At 49.1% G+C, this 21384-nt stretch overlaps 1 protein-coding gene across 2 annotated transcripts in view; it reads left to right on the plus strand.

The window, feature by feature from the left end:
• Positions 1–21384, plus strand: part of SLC4A5 (solute carrier family 4 member 5) — a 126290-nt gene that overhangs the window by 83255 nt on the left and 21651 nt on the right. For both annotated transcript variants that reach the window (XM_043468135.1, XM_043468136.1), the window contains exons 5-17: positions 974–1134; positions 2037–2192; positions 2891–2986; positions 5107–5162; positions 8391–8548; positions 8981–9068; positions 9895–10049; positions 10415–10603; positions 12239–12413; positions 14414–14547; positions 15251–15522; positions 19781–19839; positions 20682–20882. In XM_043468135.1, coding sequence (XP_043324070.1) covers positions 974–1134; positions 2037–2192; positions 2891–2986; positions 5107–5162; positions 8391–8548; positions 8981–9068; positions 9895–10049; positions 10415–10603; positions 12239–12413; positions 14414–14547; positions 15251–15522; positions 19781–19839; positions 20682–20882 — 1900 coding nt within the window. The remainder of the gene's footprint in view (positions 1–973; positions 1135–2036; positions 2193–2890; positions 2987–5106; positions 5163–8390; positions 8549–8980; positions 9069–9894; positions 10050–10414; positions 10604–12238; positions 12414–14413; positions 14548–15250; positions 15523–19780; positions 19840–20681; positions 20883–21384) is intronic.

Here is a 21384-nt window from a genome sequence, read left to right on the forward strand (position 1 = left end):
TTTAGACTTTCTCCAACTATTCTCTGATATTTACTTTTTCAGAGGAACTTTAGAGTTAGTCACAGCCCAAAAATATTCCCATAGGATTTTGATCAGTTTGAGTAGTTTGAAGCTATTCAGTAATTTGAGGTCAACATTTAATAAAACTGAGCTAGCAGGTCTCCAGCCAGGAGTCTTTGCCTCCTTGTGGGTCTTCTGGCTGTCCAGCGCTGCCCCCTGCAGAGGAGTTACAGGCCAGCGCTGCCTCTGCCAGTGGCCCAAGGCCTTCCCACGTGGCCCTCCCCATCAGCCTATGATCCCGAGGCTTCTAGAAAAGACAGATTCTTACACATCTTTGGTTTAATTTCTTTCCTCCCATAAATTACATTTGGATTTTAACTTGAACTTTCAGAACAAAAATCCAAGTGTGATTCATGGAAACCTCAGGCCCTACAGTAGAACTCTGGGGAAATGATCCCCTCTCCCAGCAAACCATACCCTCATAAGGCAGGCGCTGAACACACATGTGACCAGTAGACAGGTAACTAGGATCCAGAGGATGGTTTGTTTTTTTAAAGAGCTCTATTTTTGTAGGATACCATAAAGTTCCCTTGTTTTAAGTGTATTAATTAAACGATTTTTAGTAAATGTGCAGAGTTGTGCCACCATCACCAAATCCAATTTTGTAACATATCCAATAAAGCAATTATCCTCCAATTAGAAAATAAATAAAAGGGAAAAAAAAGAATAGTCTTGACACCCATTTCTGGTCATTCTCGGCTGCCCCTTTGCCCTGAGCATGCCCTGAGCATGGCCACATCAGGAGGAGTGAAGGACGAGTCCCCAGGAGACCCTCTGCCAGTGAGTGGTGGGCCAAAGCCCCCACAGTGCGCAGGGCATGACCTGCAAGCCAGCATCCCTCTCCTGAACAGGCCCAGCTGGGGGCTCCTCCTGAGGGCAAAGGCCATGCTAAGCCCCATCCTTCCCTCTCCAGGTGGATAAAGTTTGAAGAAAAGGTAGAGGAAGGAGGCGAACGCTGGAGCAAGCCCCACGTGTCCACACTGTCCTTGCACAGCCTCTTTGAGCTCCGCACCTGCCTGCAAACGGGAACCGTGTTGCTGGATTTGGACGGCGGCTCCTTACCACAGATCATAGGTGAGGCAAGGGCTGCTGCGGCCCCGCAGACCAGGGCAGCGTGCCCCTTCCCCTGCCCCGTCTCCTGCCCACCCTTGGTCTGAGTGGCATGCCCACCTCTGATGCCTGCCTAATTCTGTGGAGACCAGGCTTTGGGTCTTAAGCTCCCAAAGCAGCGTCACAGTCGCTCCTAGTTTCAGACGCCTATAGAGAGGGCAAGATCAGCCTCTGAAATGCCGTTCAGCAATGGAATGAAAGGGAGAGGGCTTCTGAGCATGGTTGGAAACACCCATTGCCATGGCAACCTGTTTCTTATCAGGGTAAATGGATCATCACTCAGCTTCAGGAAATTACTTCTCCTTTGATGGAGTGGCAAAGGAAGGGAGTAGCTTGCCTTACTGTCCCTGAAACTCCTTGTGAATTTTGTTTTAGCACATTCAGTTTTACCAGAAGTATGCTGCCCCTAATACTTATCTAAAAAGAATTCACACTAGGACTAAAACCACTTAGCATAGTACCTTGTGCTTCTTAGGGTGTTTCATGGTTACAATTTCATTTATTTTCCACAATATTATTGATAGAGCAGTGAATCCTATACCCATACATGCATGCACACATGCACCCACAATGCACTCACATGTACCACGTCTGCACACATGTGCCCACATGCACATACCATGCACCCCCGTGCACACACATGCACGAACTCCCACAGACATGCACATACACTTTTACATATAAGGAGGCTGACGGTTCATGACTGGTCCAAATTTTCAGTTTGTGGCAAGGGTTGGGACTATTTCTACATTCCATGCCTCCTTTAGTTCACTTTTAATCCCACAAATCACAGGTGAAACTGAAGACCCCCACACCCCTGGTCATACTGCCCCCCGGTGGACAAGGCGTGTTTGTTTCCCACTTAGACGATGTCATTGAGAAGCAAATTGAGGATGGCCTCCTTCGGCCAGAGCTCCGCGAGAGGGTCAGCTACGTCCTCCTGAGGAGACACCGCCACCAAACCACAAAGCCCATCCACCGCTCCTTGGCTGACATTGGAAAGGCGGTCTCCTCCACCAGCAGTGAGTTGGGCCATACACTTGTTCTTTGCACACATCTCAAATCTACAACCCTCCACTCTTGATATCCCAGAGTCGAGATGCCCAGACTCTAGCCTCGCTGGACCTGTCAGATAATTGCAGGAATCAGTACCAAACAGATAATGCTGCTACATGAAGAGACTTGAGGAATCTCTTTAGAGGAATTATTTAAAAATGGAAGACATTTAGCCTGCAGCAGGTACATATGTGGCACTTACTTTGTTCCAGGCCGAGTGCGCCCCAGGTGTATAGAGTCATCCTCACAAGAAGCCCGTGGCCAGCTATTGCTCTCATCAACCCCAGAGCGGGAGGCTGAGGCTTGGAGAGGTTAAGTTACTTGCCTCGGGTCAAATGACCAGTATGTTGTGGAACCAGGAGTGAACCTAGGTCATCTACAACACCCAATGCCTATTTAATCAGTTGTGTAGCTATTCCTCTTTCAACAGTGCAGGTATTTTCTCTAATCACATTCACACTATTCACTTGCTTCAAAAGATTCTGAAAAACAAGAACAAAATCCAAAACAACCAAACCATCCTTTCTTCCTCGAAAGGGAAGAGATCTGTCTTGCAGCCTAGCTTTATTCAGGTGAAGTGATTGTAAACGAGGACTGTGTTCATGGAAGAAGCTGCATCACTGCTGCGAGTCTGCTGGAGTTAAATCCCTTCTGTGCCTCCCAGGTCGCAGCCCAGCCCGGAGCCCGGCGGCCGGCCCGAGCCTACACCACTCCACTGAGGACCTGAGGGTGCGGCAAAGTGCGAATTACGGCCGTCTGTGTGAGTTTCTTCTTTCCCCGCCACGGTGCAGCCTCTTTGTTCTGGCTGGGGTCACTCTGAAGTCAACTTTCATACTTTCATAGCAGAGGAGGTAAAGCCCAGGGTCTGTCTAGGATTCTCAGGCATCAGAAGAAATCTAATATTCACCCTAAACCCTGGGCTGCCCTCATAGTCTAACTTACTACCAAAATTTTCTAAATAATTACTCCAAAAAATGCAACTGGTGGAGTTGCAGCCCGCACAGGGGCCTGTGAGGGGCACGGCCACAGACCGCGCTCTGTCAGGCAGTTTGTCAGGGATGAACAGACGGGTAAACTGATACGGGAAAAAAAAGAGGGAATTTGGGAAGTGAAAATAAAAAGCAGTGCGAAGGAGTATTTTCCTTTGCACACTTGCACTAAAATGACAAGTTATGGACAAGCACAGCCCAGGGCTGCGCCGCTGACCAGGCCAGAGGAATGCTTCGGGACAGCAATGGCGATGTGACCACAGCTACAGCGGGGGTGTGCTGCGGTCTTTGCTGTCTGTTCTCAGTGACGCCAGGATGTGCTTAGTCTCCCTGGCCTTGGTCATTCTGCAGGGCAGTGCTGGCAGTCAGAGGCGGTGAATGGCTTTGGCGTGAGCCTTCTGCTCATTTAGTCACTGCGTATGAAGTCGCCCTGTGCCAACGTTGCCATGGTGGGAACCTGGATAAAAGGCATGAATAAGTGGTTACAACTTTGTGTGCACACACCCCCTCCTGCAAGACAGCACCTGGGAAGGCTCAAAGAGGAGGAGACACTTGCCTGAGTCTTGGAGAATAAATAGAAGTCTTCCAGTAGCTTGGTCTTTAGAACAAAGGAAACAAACAGCGGGTGATGGGAAGGCGCTGTGAAGGGCACCGCATATTCAGGGAAAAACCGCGCTTCAGTTCACCAGGGATGTAGGATAAAAAGGAAAGGGTCCAAATCGAAGGGGGCCTGAGTGTCTTGCAAAAGACCCAGCCTTTATTCTGAGGGTAATGAGTTCTCCTGAGAAGTCTGATGCAGGCACATACCATGATCAGAAATAAGCTAGAAGGGACTGAATGATTGGGAGCAAGAGATGGGGGCCGTGTTCAGGCAATGAGAGCGAGAATGGAAAGAGAAGGATGCTGGTGGAATTCAGCGAATGGTGGGAAGTGGGAAAAGAGGACGAGAAGGGAGTTGAAGCTGGCTCCAAGGTCTGCTGATTGCCTGTGGACACGTGGGATAGGGCATTGGGTGATGTAGGGTCTATAGAGGGAGGGATTTGATGGAAGACAACGAGTTTTGTTTCCTAGTGTGTGGAGTCTGAGGTGCCAGGCAGGGCTGCTCAGAGAAATCTGGAGCTGAGGGGAGAGATCTGGGCTGGAGACACAACCTGGGCACCCCTGGCACAGATGTGGATGGGGAAGAAACAGAAGTGGGTGGAATTGACCAAGGAGGAGTGGGTGAGGGCTCTGGAGGGTTTGAGTGCAAAGCAAATACAGAAAAAGCCCAGTCCGAGAGGATCCTGGATGGAAATAAAGGAAAGCAAAGTCTGGCAGCACAGGGGCTCCACAGACCACAGGAAGCCTGAGGGGGCTCACTGGATTTGGCTGCTGGTGGGGAATGAGAGCTGACCTTCTCCTGCCTTAATGCAGCAAGGAACTGTCGGCCATGGGGAGCACCACCTGCCTCCCCTCTGCCAGCCCAAATCCCCAGCCCTCTTAAAGACTCGCATGGGTCAAGGCAGACAGACATGAAACTGCTCTTCTCTCTCCAACAGAGTCGAAGCTTAGTGACACCTGGCTCCTCACCCAGTAGGGCATCTGTGTTCCTCCCCACCTGCAGGGCCTGTGCAGAGCAGACATCTTAGTCTCTAAGAAGGCAGGCTCGGACCAGGGAGTAGCATTTTGAAGGAGTGAGAAGGAAGCAGTAGAACCTGGGGTTCAGCAACTCTTTTAAGAAAACTGCCATTGAAAGAAAGAAAAGAGAGAGGATGCTAGCTGAAAGGCCCTGCAGGATAATGGGGGAGTTTGCTTTGGTTGTGAAGATGGGAAAAGCCTGTGTAGAGACCAAGCAAAGGGAACTGAGAGATCCCGTTTTCCCCTGATGGACCTCCTTTTCCTTTTCTCCTAGGTCACGCCCAGAGCAGAAGCATGAATGATATTTCTCTCACCCTAAACACCGACCAGGTAGAAAACCCCTGCCTTTGGCTGCAGTGGAGGGCCAGGGCAGGAAGAAGTCTTTGGTTTTAGGGGTGGGGAACCCTATGGGCAAAACTCTAGTCCCATGAAAAAGTGGGGTCCCCAGAAAGGACACAGGTGGGCCTCTGGGCAGCCATGGTGACCAACCCTCCATCACCTGGGCTGTGTGCTAGGCCCTGGGGACAGAGAAATGTGATCAGATGAGGTGTCAGCTGTCCTTGAACTGGGAATTTATTGAAGAGACTGCCACACAGAGTTTGCCTCCTGCATGACCCATCCACAAGCACTTTGAATGATGAAGCGGGGACTTGCGTGGGTAGAGAAGCAATGGAGCCTTCCTGTGGAGACGTTAATGGTAGTGAATCAGCTGGACTGAGCAATAGTGTATTATCTTCTCCTTGGCTGGTGCTGGATAAAGTCAATTCTTGTTTCTCACCAGCTTGGCTGAAACCTTGATGTGGTCAGAATCCCACAAACAGCCCTGGAGCCCCATGACTATGCCCCTGAGGGAAGCCCACAGGAGGCTGCTCTCAATTCCAAACACTCACACCTCAGGGGCAGAAGGTCTCAAGGACCCCTACCCTGGGCCCTCAGGAGTGGAAAGGAAGGTGAAGAAGGACATCTGAAATTTGGAGAGCTTGGGTGACTTCCAAGGGTTCAAGGCAGCCCCAAGTTTGGGAGCAGGCAAAACAAAAGCATTCCCTCAAGTCAGTGAAGTCAGGGTCTGGATGGCCTTTTGGTGGCCAAAATGGTAAAACAACAATAACAACATCAACCAACATTTGAGGTCCACATATTGCATGCACTACACTATGCAGGGCATTTTCTGTGCGTCATGAAGGTACTATGTCATCTTCCCTCCACAGATGAGAGCATAAACGCAGTTAAATAACATGCCCAAGTTCATGCAGCTGAAAGGTGGCATGACCATGCTTCGATCCAGACAGTCTGACTCTAGAGCCCTTAATTTGGGACTGACTTAGGAAGGAGTACCCTGGAATATTATTTAGAGAAGAACCCCACTTTACTGTAGTCATGGGCAGACAGTTGAGCCGTGACAAGAAACCACTGACCAGTGAAAGTTTTTCACAACCTATTTTTTTACTGCCTAAGTGGTAACGAGAATACTATCCACTCCTTTCCCCAAGCAGAGCCGCCTTTCACTGAGGGGCTGGAGCCCAACGCCAGGCACAGCGTCCAGTTCTCCTCACCGGCTGTAGGATGCTGCTTCTCAGTGTTTGAGGCAGCAGTTGGCTTGCTGTGGGGACAACAGTTAGTACAACAGTGTGTTTCTTTAGGTTCATCCTTTTTTTACCACTCCACATTGGCCCTGAGTTCCAGTGAGTCCCCAGTGGGCAGCAGTGGATTCAGACAGTGTGGCTATGTGCAGTGACTTGGCAGAGCTGGACTAGAGTCCCCCGGGTTTAGGCAGTGGGGTCAGCAGGACCCTGGTTAGACAGGCCCTCATCCAGACCATCACCCAGCCAGAATGCTCTCATGGTCCATTGCTGGGGTACTACCACCCCCTCCTCCTTACTGGGACCACAGGCCCTGTTTTCGCTCCTCTCTGCTCCTGGTTACACGTGTGCTTACATGGGCTCTCCCAGGACACTGTGGTTTCAAAACCTTGTTCTCCAGGACACTCCTACCACCGACCTCTGCTCCAGTCCCCTAGAGCTTCTCCCTGCCCGGTGCCCGGGGACGTGGAGTTGGCAGGCAGACAGTGGCTGCCCTGGTGTGCTCAGCCCTCCATCCTGAAGAACCCTGCTTATGAATCAGCTGACAGAGCTTGGGACAAAGGGAGTTTTTGAGTTCTGGGGATTCTGGCCTTCCCATTAACACCTGCTGTTGCTTCTTCTCACTGCATTAGGGTCCTCGGTGTTGTTGCCTGGGTGGTTAGCGACAGTTTTATGTTTCTGAGTGGTTTTAAGAGATTATAAGGGTGTAGCCCTTACTCAGGAGCCCTTCTGAGGGCTGGTAGAGCCCCAGCCCAGTCTGTATCACCTCCTCCATGAGTCAAATCAGGAAATGGCTGTGGGCCCAAAGGGGAAAGACCCATGGGCCCAAAGGGGCCATGCCCATGCCTACAGCAGACCCCTTTCTAGGGACAGAGGAACTTATCTTCACTGAGCTTCTGTGCTCACAGGAGAGACTCCCATCAGGTGGGGAGTGGGTGGCAAAATTGTGACACCCAAGGATCTCTCTGAAGCACTTGCTTGCTCCTCCTGGGCCCTTTCTTCCTTTGTCAGCTACTGTGGACTCCCACCAGCCCCGTGCCACCCAAACGGTCCCTCCCCACCTCTTTCTATGAAACTGTCTCTGTCCCTTGCCCACCCCTTGCTACCCAGAGGGAAAGTGATCTGAAAAACTAACGCACCCTAAGATGTTCAAGATGAAGAACAGCATGTATGTGACCACCCCTGGGCATTTTCTTCATTTGAGCGGACTCGGGAGGAGTCAGTGTCCTATCCATAGCATGGAAGTAATAACCACAGAGAGCGGGCAGGGGTCTTGTATCCAGCACCCCTCACATCAGACCCCCCTCACTCTGCCTATTTGACCTTTCTGCCCTGAATAGACGCCAGCCAGAGGGACTAGCTGGAGGGCACTTCAATAGTCTCAGCTGGAAAGGCTCAGAAGCTACGAGTTTCCTGGAGGTCCCCTGGGGGTAACTTGGGGGCACAGAAGTCTCCCATAGACTTGGACCCACAGGTACAGGGATTCTCATCAGCCAGGATGCTGGTGGCAAAGAGAAAACAAAGTCTGTCCACTCTGCCCATCAGGATGATTTTGTTCCTCCCACAGCCACCAGGGTGAAGGCAAAGACGGAGGGCTGGGCGACGGAGTGTATGAGCCAAGACCCCCATCTGATTGAGCTGCAGCTGGGGGACGAAACCTGCTGTCCAGCAGGCCTGACTCTCTTCTCTGACCCCTCAGCTCATACTTCAGTAGAACAAGGAATGTCCTGGGGGGTCAAGTCATTGTCTGCTCCTTCCCATCTATGAAAGGCTTAGTTGGTCCCTAGGGTTAACCAACTTTGAGTCTCCTCATCTGCAGACTGCAGGAGAGTGTTGGGCTATTTCCTTCAGTCTCTAGAGAAACGCTGGGAGAATTTTGTAAGGTTAGGCCTCCACAGTAGTCTGAATGAGCTGAGTAAGAGCCAAAACCACTGCATATGAGTACCCATGGGTATCTCATGTCCCCCTCACTGACCAGCGGAAAAACAAATTCATGAAGAAGATCCCCAAGGACTCAGAAGCCTCCAACGTGCTCGTGGGCGAGGTGGACTTCCTGGACCAGCCGTTCATTGCCTTCGTACGTCTCATCCAGTCAGCCATGCTGGGAGGTGTGACCGAGGTGCCTGTACCCACCAGGTGAGCGCCGATGACGTCCGCCCACCACACCCACCCCGGGTGGCCAGCTGTCCCTGCAGTCAGCCAGCAGTGCTGCTGGAGACACCCCTAAAATGAAGAAGGAAAATTAGGGAACTGGCTGGGGAGGGAGATCTGACTGGGGAAGAGTTTTATAGAGTTTATTTAAAATAATCATAAACAAGAAGTAGCCAACATGTGGGAGGGGGGTTGTTGGGTGAGTTCTGGGACACCAGGGCATGGTGAGGATGCCTAGGCAGAAGTGAAGAGGAATGTATCTCCAAAGCAAATATGGGATTCATGGGAGCAAATATGGGAGGTGTTTATGGTCAGTTAAAAAGTTGAGAATGGATACTATTTCGGACCAGAAAATCCTCTCTAGCTGGTTTTATTTTTCCTTCTCACTTTCTTCCTCCTCCTCCATCTTCTTTGCAGATTTCTGTTCATACTGCTGGGACCTTCTGGGAGAGCAAAATCCTACAATGAAATTGGCCGTGCCATTGCAACCCTCATGGTGGATGACGTAAGTGCCACGAGAAGCAGGTACTCCTGAATGTCAGGGCTCCTGCATCAAACATTGTGCCTTCATTCATTCACTTATTCAACAATCACATTTGAGCATCTCCTGTATGCCAGGCCCTGTACAGGTGTGAGGATTATGACAAGGGAATAGTCACTGCCCTTTAGGAGCACCAGTCAAGTGGGAGACACAGCCCGACAATCCGAGAGTGAACCACATGCCAACTGCCCGGGCAGTCAGGGGGCCCTTCACACACGATGGAGCTATACAGTTAAGGGTGAGCACAAGCTTAGGAGGCAGGCATTCCAGGCAAAGGGAACCGGGGCCACAGCTCAGAGATGGAGAGCTGGATGCAAGTGGTTTGATATAGACTCAGTGGAAGAGTTTCAAGAGCAGAAGGTGACACCAAACAGGGAGCCTGTAGGCAGAGTTGAGAGTTGACCATCTGTGATGGGGAGACTAGGGGAGTTTAGAAATGAGCATGACCCAATCAGATCTGTAAAGTCAGAAAGAACATGCTGGAGACAGTGCGGAATGATGCAGCCTGACCCTCCAAAGATGAAGGGCTGGGACGTAAAACAGAGTTGAAATACCTGAGCCCCTTTGATTGGGCTGTCCACAGGTTTTCTGAGGAGCTTGCTCTGTGGGAAGCTGAGAGCAGGAAGGTAACTCAACCCAGGTCAGATGACTGGGATACAGAGACCTGGCTTTCAGGTCCAGGAGGCACCTTTCTTTGAAAGCACATGCAGTGTGCCCCAAGGAGGTGGATGAAATGGGGACGGCAGCAAGGCAGCGGCCCTCTCTCTTCCTACACCTCTCTCCCTGCCAGCTCTTCAGCGATGTGGCCTACAAGGCCCGGAATCGAGAGGATCTGATCGCGGGGATCGATGAGTTTCTGGACGAGGTCATCGTGCTTCCCCCAGGAGAATGGGACCCAAATATCCGAATTGAGCCACCCAAGAAGGTGCCTTCTGCTGACAAGAGGTGTGTGTGAATGAGCCGTGGCAAGCGGGGAAGTGGTGCAGAGGGAGCTTCCAGTCTGTTCCTTTCTGATTTGGGTTTGAAAAAAAGACGTCAGCACACATGGGTTTATACTTTTTTTTCCTCCAGTTTTATTTCTTAAAAAAAAAAAAAATCAGAAGCAAATATGCTGAATGTGAACATCTGTAAAACCTGGGTGACCTGTGATGGGGTATTGCTGGATCCTTTTATGTCTTTTTCTCTGTATTTTAAGATATTTGGTGATTGTAGCTGAAGAGGTTAAGGGCGTGATGAGGCCAGTCCTGGAGGTGCTGAGCTCTTCCCAGGATTGGGAGCCCTACTGCCCACTGCCCCCCTTCTCCTTCCAGGAAGTCCGTGTTCTCCATGACTGAATTAGGCCAGATGAACGGCTCTGTGGCCGGAGGCGGCGGGGGAGCTGCTGGAGGCGGCGCTGCAGGCAGCGGAGGCGGAGGCGGGACCGGTGGAGGGAGCAGCGCGGATGATGGAGAGATGCCAACCGTGCATGAAATCGGGGAAGAACTGATCTGGACAGGAAGGTGCCCACTCCAGGCCTGACGGCCACTCCAGCTGTCTTATTAGATTTCTCCGCTCCTTTTAGGAATCTTCTCCTCTGTCTGCAGCACCCACTCCAGGCCTTGGAGTCTGACCACTGCACGCTTTTCCTCCCTCACCTGCAAAGCTCCTCCTGGATCCGACAGGAAAGGGGAAGCGCGCAGAAAGTGAAGGAACCCAGACTTTTCTTAGAACACCTTCTGTTACCTGTATTCGTCTTCTAGGGCTGCAGAAACAAATATCACAGACTAGGTGACTTAAACAATAGAAATTTATTCTCTCAAAGTTCTAGAGTCTGGAAGTTCCAAATCAAGGTGTCAGCAGGGCCAGGCTCCCTCTGAGATTCTGGGCAGACTCCTTCCTTGCCTCTCCCTCGCTTCTGGTGGGGGCCAGCAGTCATTGTGGCTTCTTGCCATGCATCCTGCTTGTGTCCTCGCATGGTGTTCTGCCTGTGTTTCTGTCTTCATATAGCATTTTCCTCTTCTTGTGAAGTTACCAGTCATATTGGATTAGGATCCCCATAATGACTTCATCTTAACTTGATTTCATGTGCAAAGACTCTGTTTCCAAATGAGGTCACATTTACAGATTAGAATTTTGATACATTTTTGGGGGACACAATTCAGTCCATAACAGTACCTTTTGAATTTTTAACCTTATGTTACCTAGTCAAAAAACTTGTTTTAAAAGAAAACTATAGATTTTCCTGGCTTGTTTGGGTTTCTTTGCCAGCTTTTAGAATAACTTGGGTTGATCTGAATTTAGGAAAGGACAGAATCAGTCCTGCAAAGCTATGACTTTGAGAAGGGGGTTACGTTTTATATGCCTTTGGCTCTCTGCCAGCCAGTGTTTCCCAACTTTACCCACTCCCTATCCCCATCCTCACCCAGGGGACATTTGGCAATTTCAGAGACATTTTTTGTTTGTCCCAATTGGAGGGGAGAAGATACTGTTATCTAGCAGATAGAGACCAAGGATGCTGCTCAATGTCCTCTGATGCACAGGACTGCCTTCCCCGCTAACAAAGGATTATCTAGTCTAAAATGTCAGTAGATCCAAGTTTGAAAAGCCCTGCTGTATGCTAAACCCTGCTCATTGTGTTTGGAGCTTTGGAGAATAGCGTCCCCAATAAACACTCTCCCTAAACCTTACATTTCCCACGTGTTTGTTCCACAAAGTAAATAAAACAGTTGTAAGGTTCAGAATCTGCCCTTGATGAATCAGCTATAAACCAAGATCTCTCCATCTCCTAACGCTGGACGCACGTTTACCAAGCACAGGAACCCTGCAGATAATCAGGGACAAAAGGAGGATAGCCATCTTTGGACCCCAGGATTTTCATTCCCTGTGGAATGTTAGGTCTGCCCCCAAGACATGATCCCATAAGGCCTTCCCTCTCCCACTCAGGCTGTCTGATCACCCTTCCCAGTGGAGATGGTGGGTCTAAGGAGAGAATTCTTCCCTGGTGTGAAATGTTCTGGTGAAAAGATCCTTTCCCCCATCCACCCCTAGTCAAGTTCCCTTCCTTGCCACAGGCCCTGCAGGCTCCTGGGAATAGCCCTGCCCCTATGCTGGTGTTTGTAGTGAAAAAGCAAAATCTTTGGGCCTGTTTTGAGCAGGTTCTTCGGTGGCCTGTGTCTCGATGTCAAGAGGAAGCTGCCCTGGTTCCCAAGTGACTTCTACGATGGCTTCCACATTCAGTCCATCTCTGCCATCCTATTCATCTACCTCGGCTGCATTACCAACGCGATCACCTTTGGTGGGCTTCTGGGAGATGCCACTGACAACTATCAGGTGTGTGTCAGTTGGAGACGTGAGTGCAAATCTCAGAAAAATCTGTTGCCACAAGATGGTGGTAAGGAGCTACAAGCCATAATCCCAGAACCAAGGCAAGAATTCCGTCTACCATTCAGGGTCAGTCATCACCTTTCGCAACCCTTTACACTTAAAAAAAAAAAAAGTAATAACAAGCTGATATAACTAAAAAATCTAGAGCTAAATCATATTACTAAAGACCAAATTTAAAGATGATGTAAATAGATCAAATGTTTAAGGGGAAATCATCTGCTTTGGTATTTGATATCTTTCCCACCGATGCTTGAATGAATTTAGTCATCATAATTAATTGAGTTGCTAATTGTGACCTTCTTCCCATACTTTTTAAAAAACATAACCTTAAATTCTTAGCTTGAAGTTAAGATATTTTTAGAAATGTCTATCATGACAATAAGACAGGTCTCCCTGGGGAAAACAGTTTAACAGCGACACTAGCCTGAGACCCAGACAAGGGCCTTCTCTAATGGGGACCTTCAGGATAGCACCCCTGGAAAGCTCAGAGCACCAAGGTGAAGACCCATTTTCCTAGATAAATTGAAATGAGTGCCTATCTCCAGCCCACACCACTCTCCTGAGCAGCAGGTTCAATATCCAACTGCCTCCTGGGCATTTCCATATTGCTGCCCCTTGGGATTCCCCAACTCACAGGGCCAACATTGCATCTATTGTCTTCCCTCTAGACCTGTTGCTACCCCAGCCAATGAGCAAGACCATGGTTGACCCAGATAGTCACACATCATCCTTGACTCATAAATCCCAGGGTTCCCCAGTAGTCCTCATGACATGGTCCTACTTGCCTCTCAAGCCACATCTCCCAGTTATTCCCCTTCTCAGATTTCTGGCCTCGCTCATCTGCATTGTTTTCAATGAATCCCGATCATCTTTCAGGTTTTCAAAGCCAGGCTCCCGTTCAGCTCCAGCCTCTGTACACTCTGTTCCCTTTTCCCAGACCACACTCTTTCTCATCACTCCACTTACCCTATGCTCCTGGTCTATTCTTGGCTCAATTTTGGGGTCTCAGCTTCAGTGTATCTACCTCTTGGGAGGCTTTCCTGACCACCCTTCACTCCTACTGTGTACTCCTGTGACACCCTTATCTTATCCCAGCTTATCACATTCCTTGGCAGTGGTTCTTAATAAGAGATGATTTTGACCCCTAGGAGACATTGGGTAACATCTAGAGACAATTTGAGTTATTATAACTGGGAGGTGAGGTGCTACTGTGATGCTAATAAACATCCTACAATGCACAGGGCAGCCCCCCACAACAAAGAATGATCTAGCCTGAAATGTAAGTAGTGCTGAAGTTGAGAAACTCTTCTATGTGGAAATTGCCTAGTTACTTGTCTGTATCTCCCACTAGAATGAAGATGTATTTTCTTGTTTGCTCATGGGTCCTCAATACCTAGCACAATGACTGAGGCATAGTTGGCCCTTAATGGGTTTTGAATGAATCAGTGATCTGATCTCTAAAAGCATCTACTAGATCTTTGAATGTAAAAATGATTGGGTAGATGAATGGGCTATCCTCTGGGAGTAAAACAGGCGTGGGATACAAGCACAACCATTGGCAGCCCTGTTTTTGAGGCCCTGCTGCTGCTGCTAAGTCACTTCAGTCGTGTCCGACTCTGTGAGACCCCATAGACGGCAGCCCACCAGGCTCCTCTGTCCCTGGGATTCTCCAGGCAATAATACTGGAGTGGATTGCCATTTCCTTCTCCATTTGAGGCCCTAGCATGCCAAAAGGAAGTCATATGGGACCTAGAATTAGGGAGAGTGACGCTGGCAACTGTGGGAGGTTGTGGAGTCAGAGATGGGGAGAGAATTTGAGGAGGAGAGGCCCCAGGACAAAGGACAAGCACTGTGGCCTGAGCCCTTGCCAAGATAACTGGGTTCTCGCTTGTTGGAGAGGCCCCTTCTCATGCCTCTATTGAGCCTCACACTCCTTGTGCCCCCAGGGAGTGATGGAGAGTTTCCTGGGCACTGCCATGGCTGGCTCCTTGTTCTGCCTCTTCTCGGGACAGCCTCTCATCATACTCAGCAGCACGGGACCCATCCTCATCTTTGAGAAGCTCCTCTTTGACTTCAGCAAGTAGGTGCCCTTCAGCCCTCCCCCTCCCCCCCTCACTGCCCCCCCAACCGCCCCCCTATCTGCTCCTCACTTGCAGCAGTTATGCGGGGGTTGGGGTAGGGGAGGAGCCCAGAGGGGGAGATGGGGTGGGAAGGTACCAAAACTGTCTTTACCTGTAGGAGGTGCTGCGAGGTGGTCCATCCTGACTCCCCTCCGCTTCCTGCCTTAAAGCCATTTTAGTGCATATTAGCAAAATGCATAGGGAGAAATCCAGGCAAGACAAGAAGAGAGCATTCACACCACTAGCAGAGTGAGCAATTATGACTTGAAAGCCAATGCAGTGTATAAAAAGTTTCAGGCTGGAGGTTGGAAGGCTATACCCTGACTCAGACAGCTGTGGGCTCAGCTGCTGCACCTACAACCTGAGCCCATTTCTAAGGCCTGCTCCAGATCGGTCATTCTAAAATTCCCTGTTTTCATTCACTCTGGCTGTTTGTTACCAAATGTTTCAGAACGGAAGTGTGTGAGCACCTTTCTGCCACCCCATGAGATCCTTGCCCCAGAATTCTCAAAGACCAGACAACCCCACCCAGGACATGCCCTCGTTCCCCAGGAGGGTGTCTGTGCCCCAGGAGGAGCAGATGAGCCCCCCAGGGTGGGTCTGGGGAGCTGAGCACAGCCAAGAGCCCTCGGCTGGAGGTCTTCGTTTCCCTCTGCCTTCCAGAGGCAATGGCCTGGACTACATGGAGTTCCGCCTCTGGATTGGCCTGCACTCGGCCGTCCAGTGCCTTATCCTGGTGGCCACAGATGCCAGCTTCGTCATCAAGTATATCACCCGCTTCACTGAGGAGGGTTTCTCCACCCTCATCAGCTTCATCTTCATCTACGACGCCATCAAGAAGATGATTGGTACCTTCAAGTACTACCCCATCAATGTGAACTTTAAGCCTGACTCTATCACCACCTACAAATGCGAATGCGTCGCCCCTGACACAGGTGACCGGTAACCCCAGAGGTGCCCTGGGCCCTCACCCACCACCCACTCCCCCCACAACATCCAGGCCCTTCTGCCCCCTGTTTCTCTACTCAAATGCAGGAGAGTGAGGCAGCTTGGGAGGGGCAGTTCAGCCAAGGGCTTTCTGTCCCAAGGGAACAAGTACAGAGGCTTAAACCAGTTTTTGGAAGGAATCCAAGGGGACAAGAGCTCTAATGAGGGTCAAAATCCCAGAACCCAGGGTTATAATCAGGAGGGAGCAGTGAAAGTGATACCCCGGGAGAGGAAGGAGGCATGCTTGGCCTCAGCATGGGGTGATGTGCAGGCTACATCTGTCAGGAGTGCTGCTCAGGGGTTCCTGCGTCAGGCCAGAAGCAGACTTGATGGGACCTCAAGTCCCTGCCAGTTACATGAGTGCATGACATCATGAGCTCTCCCTGACGCATCACTGCCAGTGTTTACAGCCGAAGGATGAACATCCCTGCAGATGGTGACATGTGCAGGGTAGAGGGCCAGTCAGGGTGAGGAGAGCCTGGTAACCATGTCACTGAAGAATGATTGGAGAACCTGGGGTTAACCAGATCTTAGAACAGTATGAGAGAAGGACTGTCATGTCACAGAGGGGCCAGATTCACCCTGTGTAACTATAAGATGCAGAAGGAAGGCTGAGGTTTAACAAAAGCTCCAGGAAGCCAAATGCTGGCTGAATTCAAAGTATAAGTTACAGTGGTGGGAGCCACCACCCTGAGAGGTATACGGGTCCCCTCGGGTGGTAGCAGACTACTTGGACACTACCTGGATATCCATCTGCCAAAGGTCTCTTAGAAAGGATCCCTGCTCTGGGTGGGAGGCTAAATCAACCAATTTGTCAATCTGATAATACTCGGTGCCATTCCTGTGAAGTTCCTTTCTGACCAAAGAAGTATCATCTGTAGTGTTAGGACTTTCCGTTCGTGAACCACTGGCCTCCTTCATAGTCGTAATCATGCCCCTAGGAGTCCTCACTGGGATGCACCCAGAGTGCCCAGGATGCTGTAACAGCAGAGGCTAGAGGGACATCCACGTGTCTCCTAGCACCACCAGGCTGGACTCACAGAGCAAACTGAGGTCCAGAGACACCCAAGGTCACACCAGTTTCTTAGCTGTAGAAGAGAGGGTATCAGTGCTGGCCCTGCTGGTCTCATGGGATGCTTGTGAGGTTTTCATATCTATACTCAGACTGGGTTGGAATTGCACATAAGTAGACACTGTGTTGTTCAGCACCTTAATACATATGATTGATTAAAAATAATTGATCATAAGTCAACCAAAATATTTGTTGCATAATTACCATGCACTCTACTTTAGACTAGGCCTTATAAAGTTTTCTGACCTCAGAGAATGTGGTTTTGGTTGTATGCTCTCACCCTCTGTCACTGCATTGAATTTGTAAAGATGTCTAGACCTATTTTTTTCTTTTTTTCTTTTCTCTATCACTAATTTTGAGGTATTTCATTAAAATCCAGCAGTAGGTGAAGCTGTCCTTCACCCTGAGCCAGGGCATGTTGCTTGCTCAGGAGACTGAGGAGACCCCACCTGCTGGCTCTTGTCATCACACCCTAGAGTATATCCTGCCTCTGTGGGCCAAGCCCCACTGGGTCACTTTCATTTTCTGCTCACACCCTTTGAACTACAGGTCCGTCGCATTAAATACACATGTTCCCACAAACATGGCTTTTAGAACCACACAGGCTTGATTTCTTTCAGAAACGGTCCAAATTCTGAGGTCATATGGACATTCTGGGAATCATCTATCCACAGGAGAAACCAAATATAGGGGTTCCCTAGGAACAGGGGATGTAAGCATGAAAGGACATATAAGGTAGGATTTGGGAACCATTATCGAATCCACCTAACTCCAAATAGCATCTGGTCTGACCTGGCCCAGGCCCCTAATGTCACTGCATTCTTTCGGGTCATGCTATTGCCTTGGTTCTCAAAGTTGGTCCCTAGACACATCATGAGCACTATCTGGGAACTTGTTAGGAATGCGGATTCTCAGGCACCACCCCAGACCTGCTGAATCAGAAACTGGGGGGTAGAGCCAACTGTATATTAGCAAGCCTTCTGGGTGATTCTCATGCTTAAGTTTGAGAACCACAGCTCTACGAAACCAAATCATTATTAGCAACTAGTGCTAGTGAGATTAGGTTGTCAGTTTCTTCATGAAAAGTAAATGAATAGGAAACAGGACAAGTTAGTTTTGATTAGGAGAATATGAAAGGGAAGATTCTAGATGTTTAGCAGACTAGAGTGAGGGAGCTAACTAGGATGGTTTCTTTCCCAGTCCATGGGCCACTCATTTTCTAATAGTTCCATAACCCTAGTGTTACTGCAAAACCCAGTTTGACCATGGCACTCTCACTCTTTATCATAAGAGCTTATTTGGGGGCACTCTTTTTAATTTAATCTTGTTTCCATTGTAACTGATTTGTATTCTGTTTATGGATGCTGCATACACTGACTTGGCTGCTTTCAATCCCAAGTGAGTACCACTTTGTAAACACTAGAATTTAAAACTATTTGATAGCTGGAACTTTTCTGGGATTTTCCATGTTACAGTTCTTCCTTCATCTCCAAGTGGCTTTCAAATAAACCTTATATTGTTCTCAATTTCAAAGAATGATAAAGCCTAAGCAGAAGACATCAAAGGAAAACCTGGTCTGACAACTTGGGCAATAGAACGGCACTGCACTCCCCAGCTCAGATGTTAGCTGGGAGTCCTGTAGCATTTGTGCGTGTAGCCCTGAGTCAGCCTTCCTGCTCGCCTTCTCTGCTCCATTGTTAACTGTGCATCGTGTTCTTTTGGTCAGTAGTATGAGGAAAGGCAGCAGCTGTCCTTGATTTCTCTTCAGAATAATGTAACAAACCTCTGGGTTTGTAGAACTTCTCAAAATATTCTGCTATGGATCAAGACTGAATTCCTTAGCTACTCCCAGCTGCAAATGCCCAAGTATGGGCCACATTAGAGGGTCCTTGATCACATCCACCCCATGACAGTTTATTGGAGGTTGCAGGATGCTTCAAGAATAGCCTCTTCTTCCCTTTGGGTTCCTAATCAGAGCCAGCAGGAGCCACATGGGGCTTGTGATGCATTTCAGGTCATTGCCAGCCAGCCAGCTGGGCCTCCTTCCTTCCTGCTCAAGTCAGCCACAGAGGAAGAGCTGAGTCAGCCTTCATTTGGAAGGCAAGGAGGCTCTGGCCCTTCCCCTTCACCCGTGCAGTGCAGGAGCAAGAGAGATGGCAACAAGCAGCCCTCCAAAGCTGCCTGTTAATAAATGGCCGCATCCCCCAGGGACGGGAGTTATAGTTCCTCTCAACTCATCTCATGGCCCCGGAAAGGAACCCTTCTCTGCTGCACTCACTCAGGGCACTGAGGCTGGGGATCCAACCTGGACAAGGGATCCAGAGTGAGCGGCTGAGAGCAGCACCTCTGGGGTCCTGATTCTCCTTCTGGTCCTGGACCCAGCTTTAATTTTCCTCGGCAAGCACTTAAGGGGCAGATTAGGAAAGATATCAAACAAGTTCTTGCAGGCCCAGCTGACCTAAAAAACCAAAACAAAACACATATGGAGAGGGCAGGAGCGAAGGGAAGTGTAATTTGAAAGGGAGCAGAGCAGGAAAGGAAGCTCTCTGTCTAGAGTTGGGAGGTGTGTCGGCTTCAGCCAGCCTGTCTGGGATAGATAGTGGCTCCTTCAGGTAGGAGTTGTGTGACCTTGGGCAATGGGCAGGTTACTTAGCCTCTCTGGGCCTCAGTTACCTCATCTTTACAATGGGGAGATTTCTTGGGGATTTAGGAACTTAGCAAGATGATGTGTTTAAGTGTTTGGCATAATGCATGGCAAAGAGTAAGTTCTTTGAAGATGTTTTTTAAAGTCTAAGAGCAGAGACACTGGTCAGGTGAGTGGTAGGGTTTCATAAGGCACATTATTTACCCACTTGTGTTAGACTTTTGTCTTGGCGGCAGTTTTTAAAGCCAGCCCTTTGAAATCAGACAGGATCTGTCCTAACCTGATGCAGCTAATCTATCAGAACTGTGGCCTAGGGTCCCTCCCCGGGCAAAGTGAGAAGAGTGAAGAGGGGCAGCTACCCTCTCAATGAAAGCCAGTCTTTGGCCCTAAGGAACTGGAAGGAAATGTGAAAGGGTGGGGCCCAGGGTGGGGTGCAGGCTCCCCACCCAGCAGTCGATGACCCTTCCCTATGCCCTTTGCTCATCCACAGCGAATACAACCGTGTTCAATGCTTCAGCCACGCTGCCACCAAATACCAACACTTCTCTGGTAAGTCCTCTCCTCTTATTTCAGACATTTAAGGGATTTTGTCTGTAGAAGAACTGTGAATATCACATTGCCGAGGCGTGTGAACACAGGGTGGCATTATTCATTGGGGACCATCATTATATCAAACTACCACGCTTCTCTTAATACAAACATACATAATGGCTAGTGGCAAGCATCTGTTTAGTTCATTATGTGGATTCCTGAATACCTGCACATTGATTTTTCAAAATATAAATTTTTAAATAAATTACTCTCCTTTTATTATATGTAGAGACATGTATACGAATGTATGTACATGTACATACTTAGGAACATATATATATGAATATGTATAGGAATGTATATTATATACACATACATAATTGTTTTGTGTGCCCTGGATTTTAAGCATCTGGGACACCAAAGGTCAAGTGACTGAAGTGACTAAGTCTGACAAAGGTGGGGTGTGAGCCCCAGTTTGTGAAAGGGTGTTCAAAGAGGAAGGAAAGGGGGGATACATGTGAGACACTCCAGGAAGGCGGTGTGGACAGGACCCATGGTTGACTGGGATGGGAGCCAGACCTGCACTTTTCCTCCAAACACAGCAGTACCTCCTAGAACACAATGAAGAAGCACGTGTCAGCTTCTGACCTTCCCAGGGAGCCTCCTGCTTGTCGTTCCTTGCAACAGCCTGTCCCCAGAAGCATAGCTCTGTTTGTGGGCACCATCATGGGGCAGGAGAGCTGGGACCCCCCCTTTGAGCATGGGAGGGCTGTGTGGGCTGCCTGGAAGCTGCAGGTGGGGGGACACAGCTGACCTGCCAGGAAGGCCCTGACTGTTTCTCTTCTGTCTTGGTCTCCAAGTACAATCCTCTTAACCTCACAGCGCTGGACTGGTCCCTGCTGAGCAAAAAGGAGTGTTTGAACTATGGTGGGCGCCTCCTTGGTAATTCCTGCCAGTTCATCCCAGACCTGGCACTCATGTCATTCATCCTTTTCTTCGGGACATACTCCATGACCCTGACCCTGAAGAAGTTCAAATTCAGCCGTTACTTCCCTACGAAGGTAACTTCACCCTGCAGTTAGAAGGGGGCCTCTCATCAGACAGTCCACGTGGCGGCCTCTGCTGAGTCCCTGAGAGGGTTCTGGTCCATGTGATGGGTCCACATCAGCTCTTGCTCAGTGATGTTTTCTTTTGTTAAGAGCACAGACTTTGTAGTCAGAGAGAACTGGGTTCCTTTGTTGTCAAGTCCTCATGACAACACTTGATATTATCAGACTTTTTTCTTTAGCCTAGTAGTATATTGTGGTTTTCTTCATTTTATTTCCCCAGCGACTAGTAAGTTGAAAATCTTTTCATGTGTTTATTGGCCATAAGACCATTGACTTTCTTCTTGTAAGAGACTATTTCAATTTCTCGCATATGTTCAATCGGATTGTCTTTTTTTTTCCAATTTGCAACTGTTTATACATTCTGGATAGAAACTTTTTTGTGATCATATATCTTCTCCTGCTCCATGACTGGCCTTGTTACTTTGCTAATGGGATCTCCTTTTTTTTTTTTTTC

Source organism: Cervus canadensis, chromosome 5 (genome assembly GCF_019320065.1).
Source record: "Cervus canadensis isolate Bull #8, Minnesota chromosome 5, ASM1932006v1, whole genome shotgun sequence".
Lineage (NCBI taxonomy): Eukaryota > Metazoa > Chordata > Mammalia > Artiodactyla > Cervidae > Cervus > Cervus canadensis.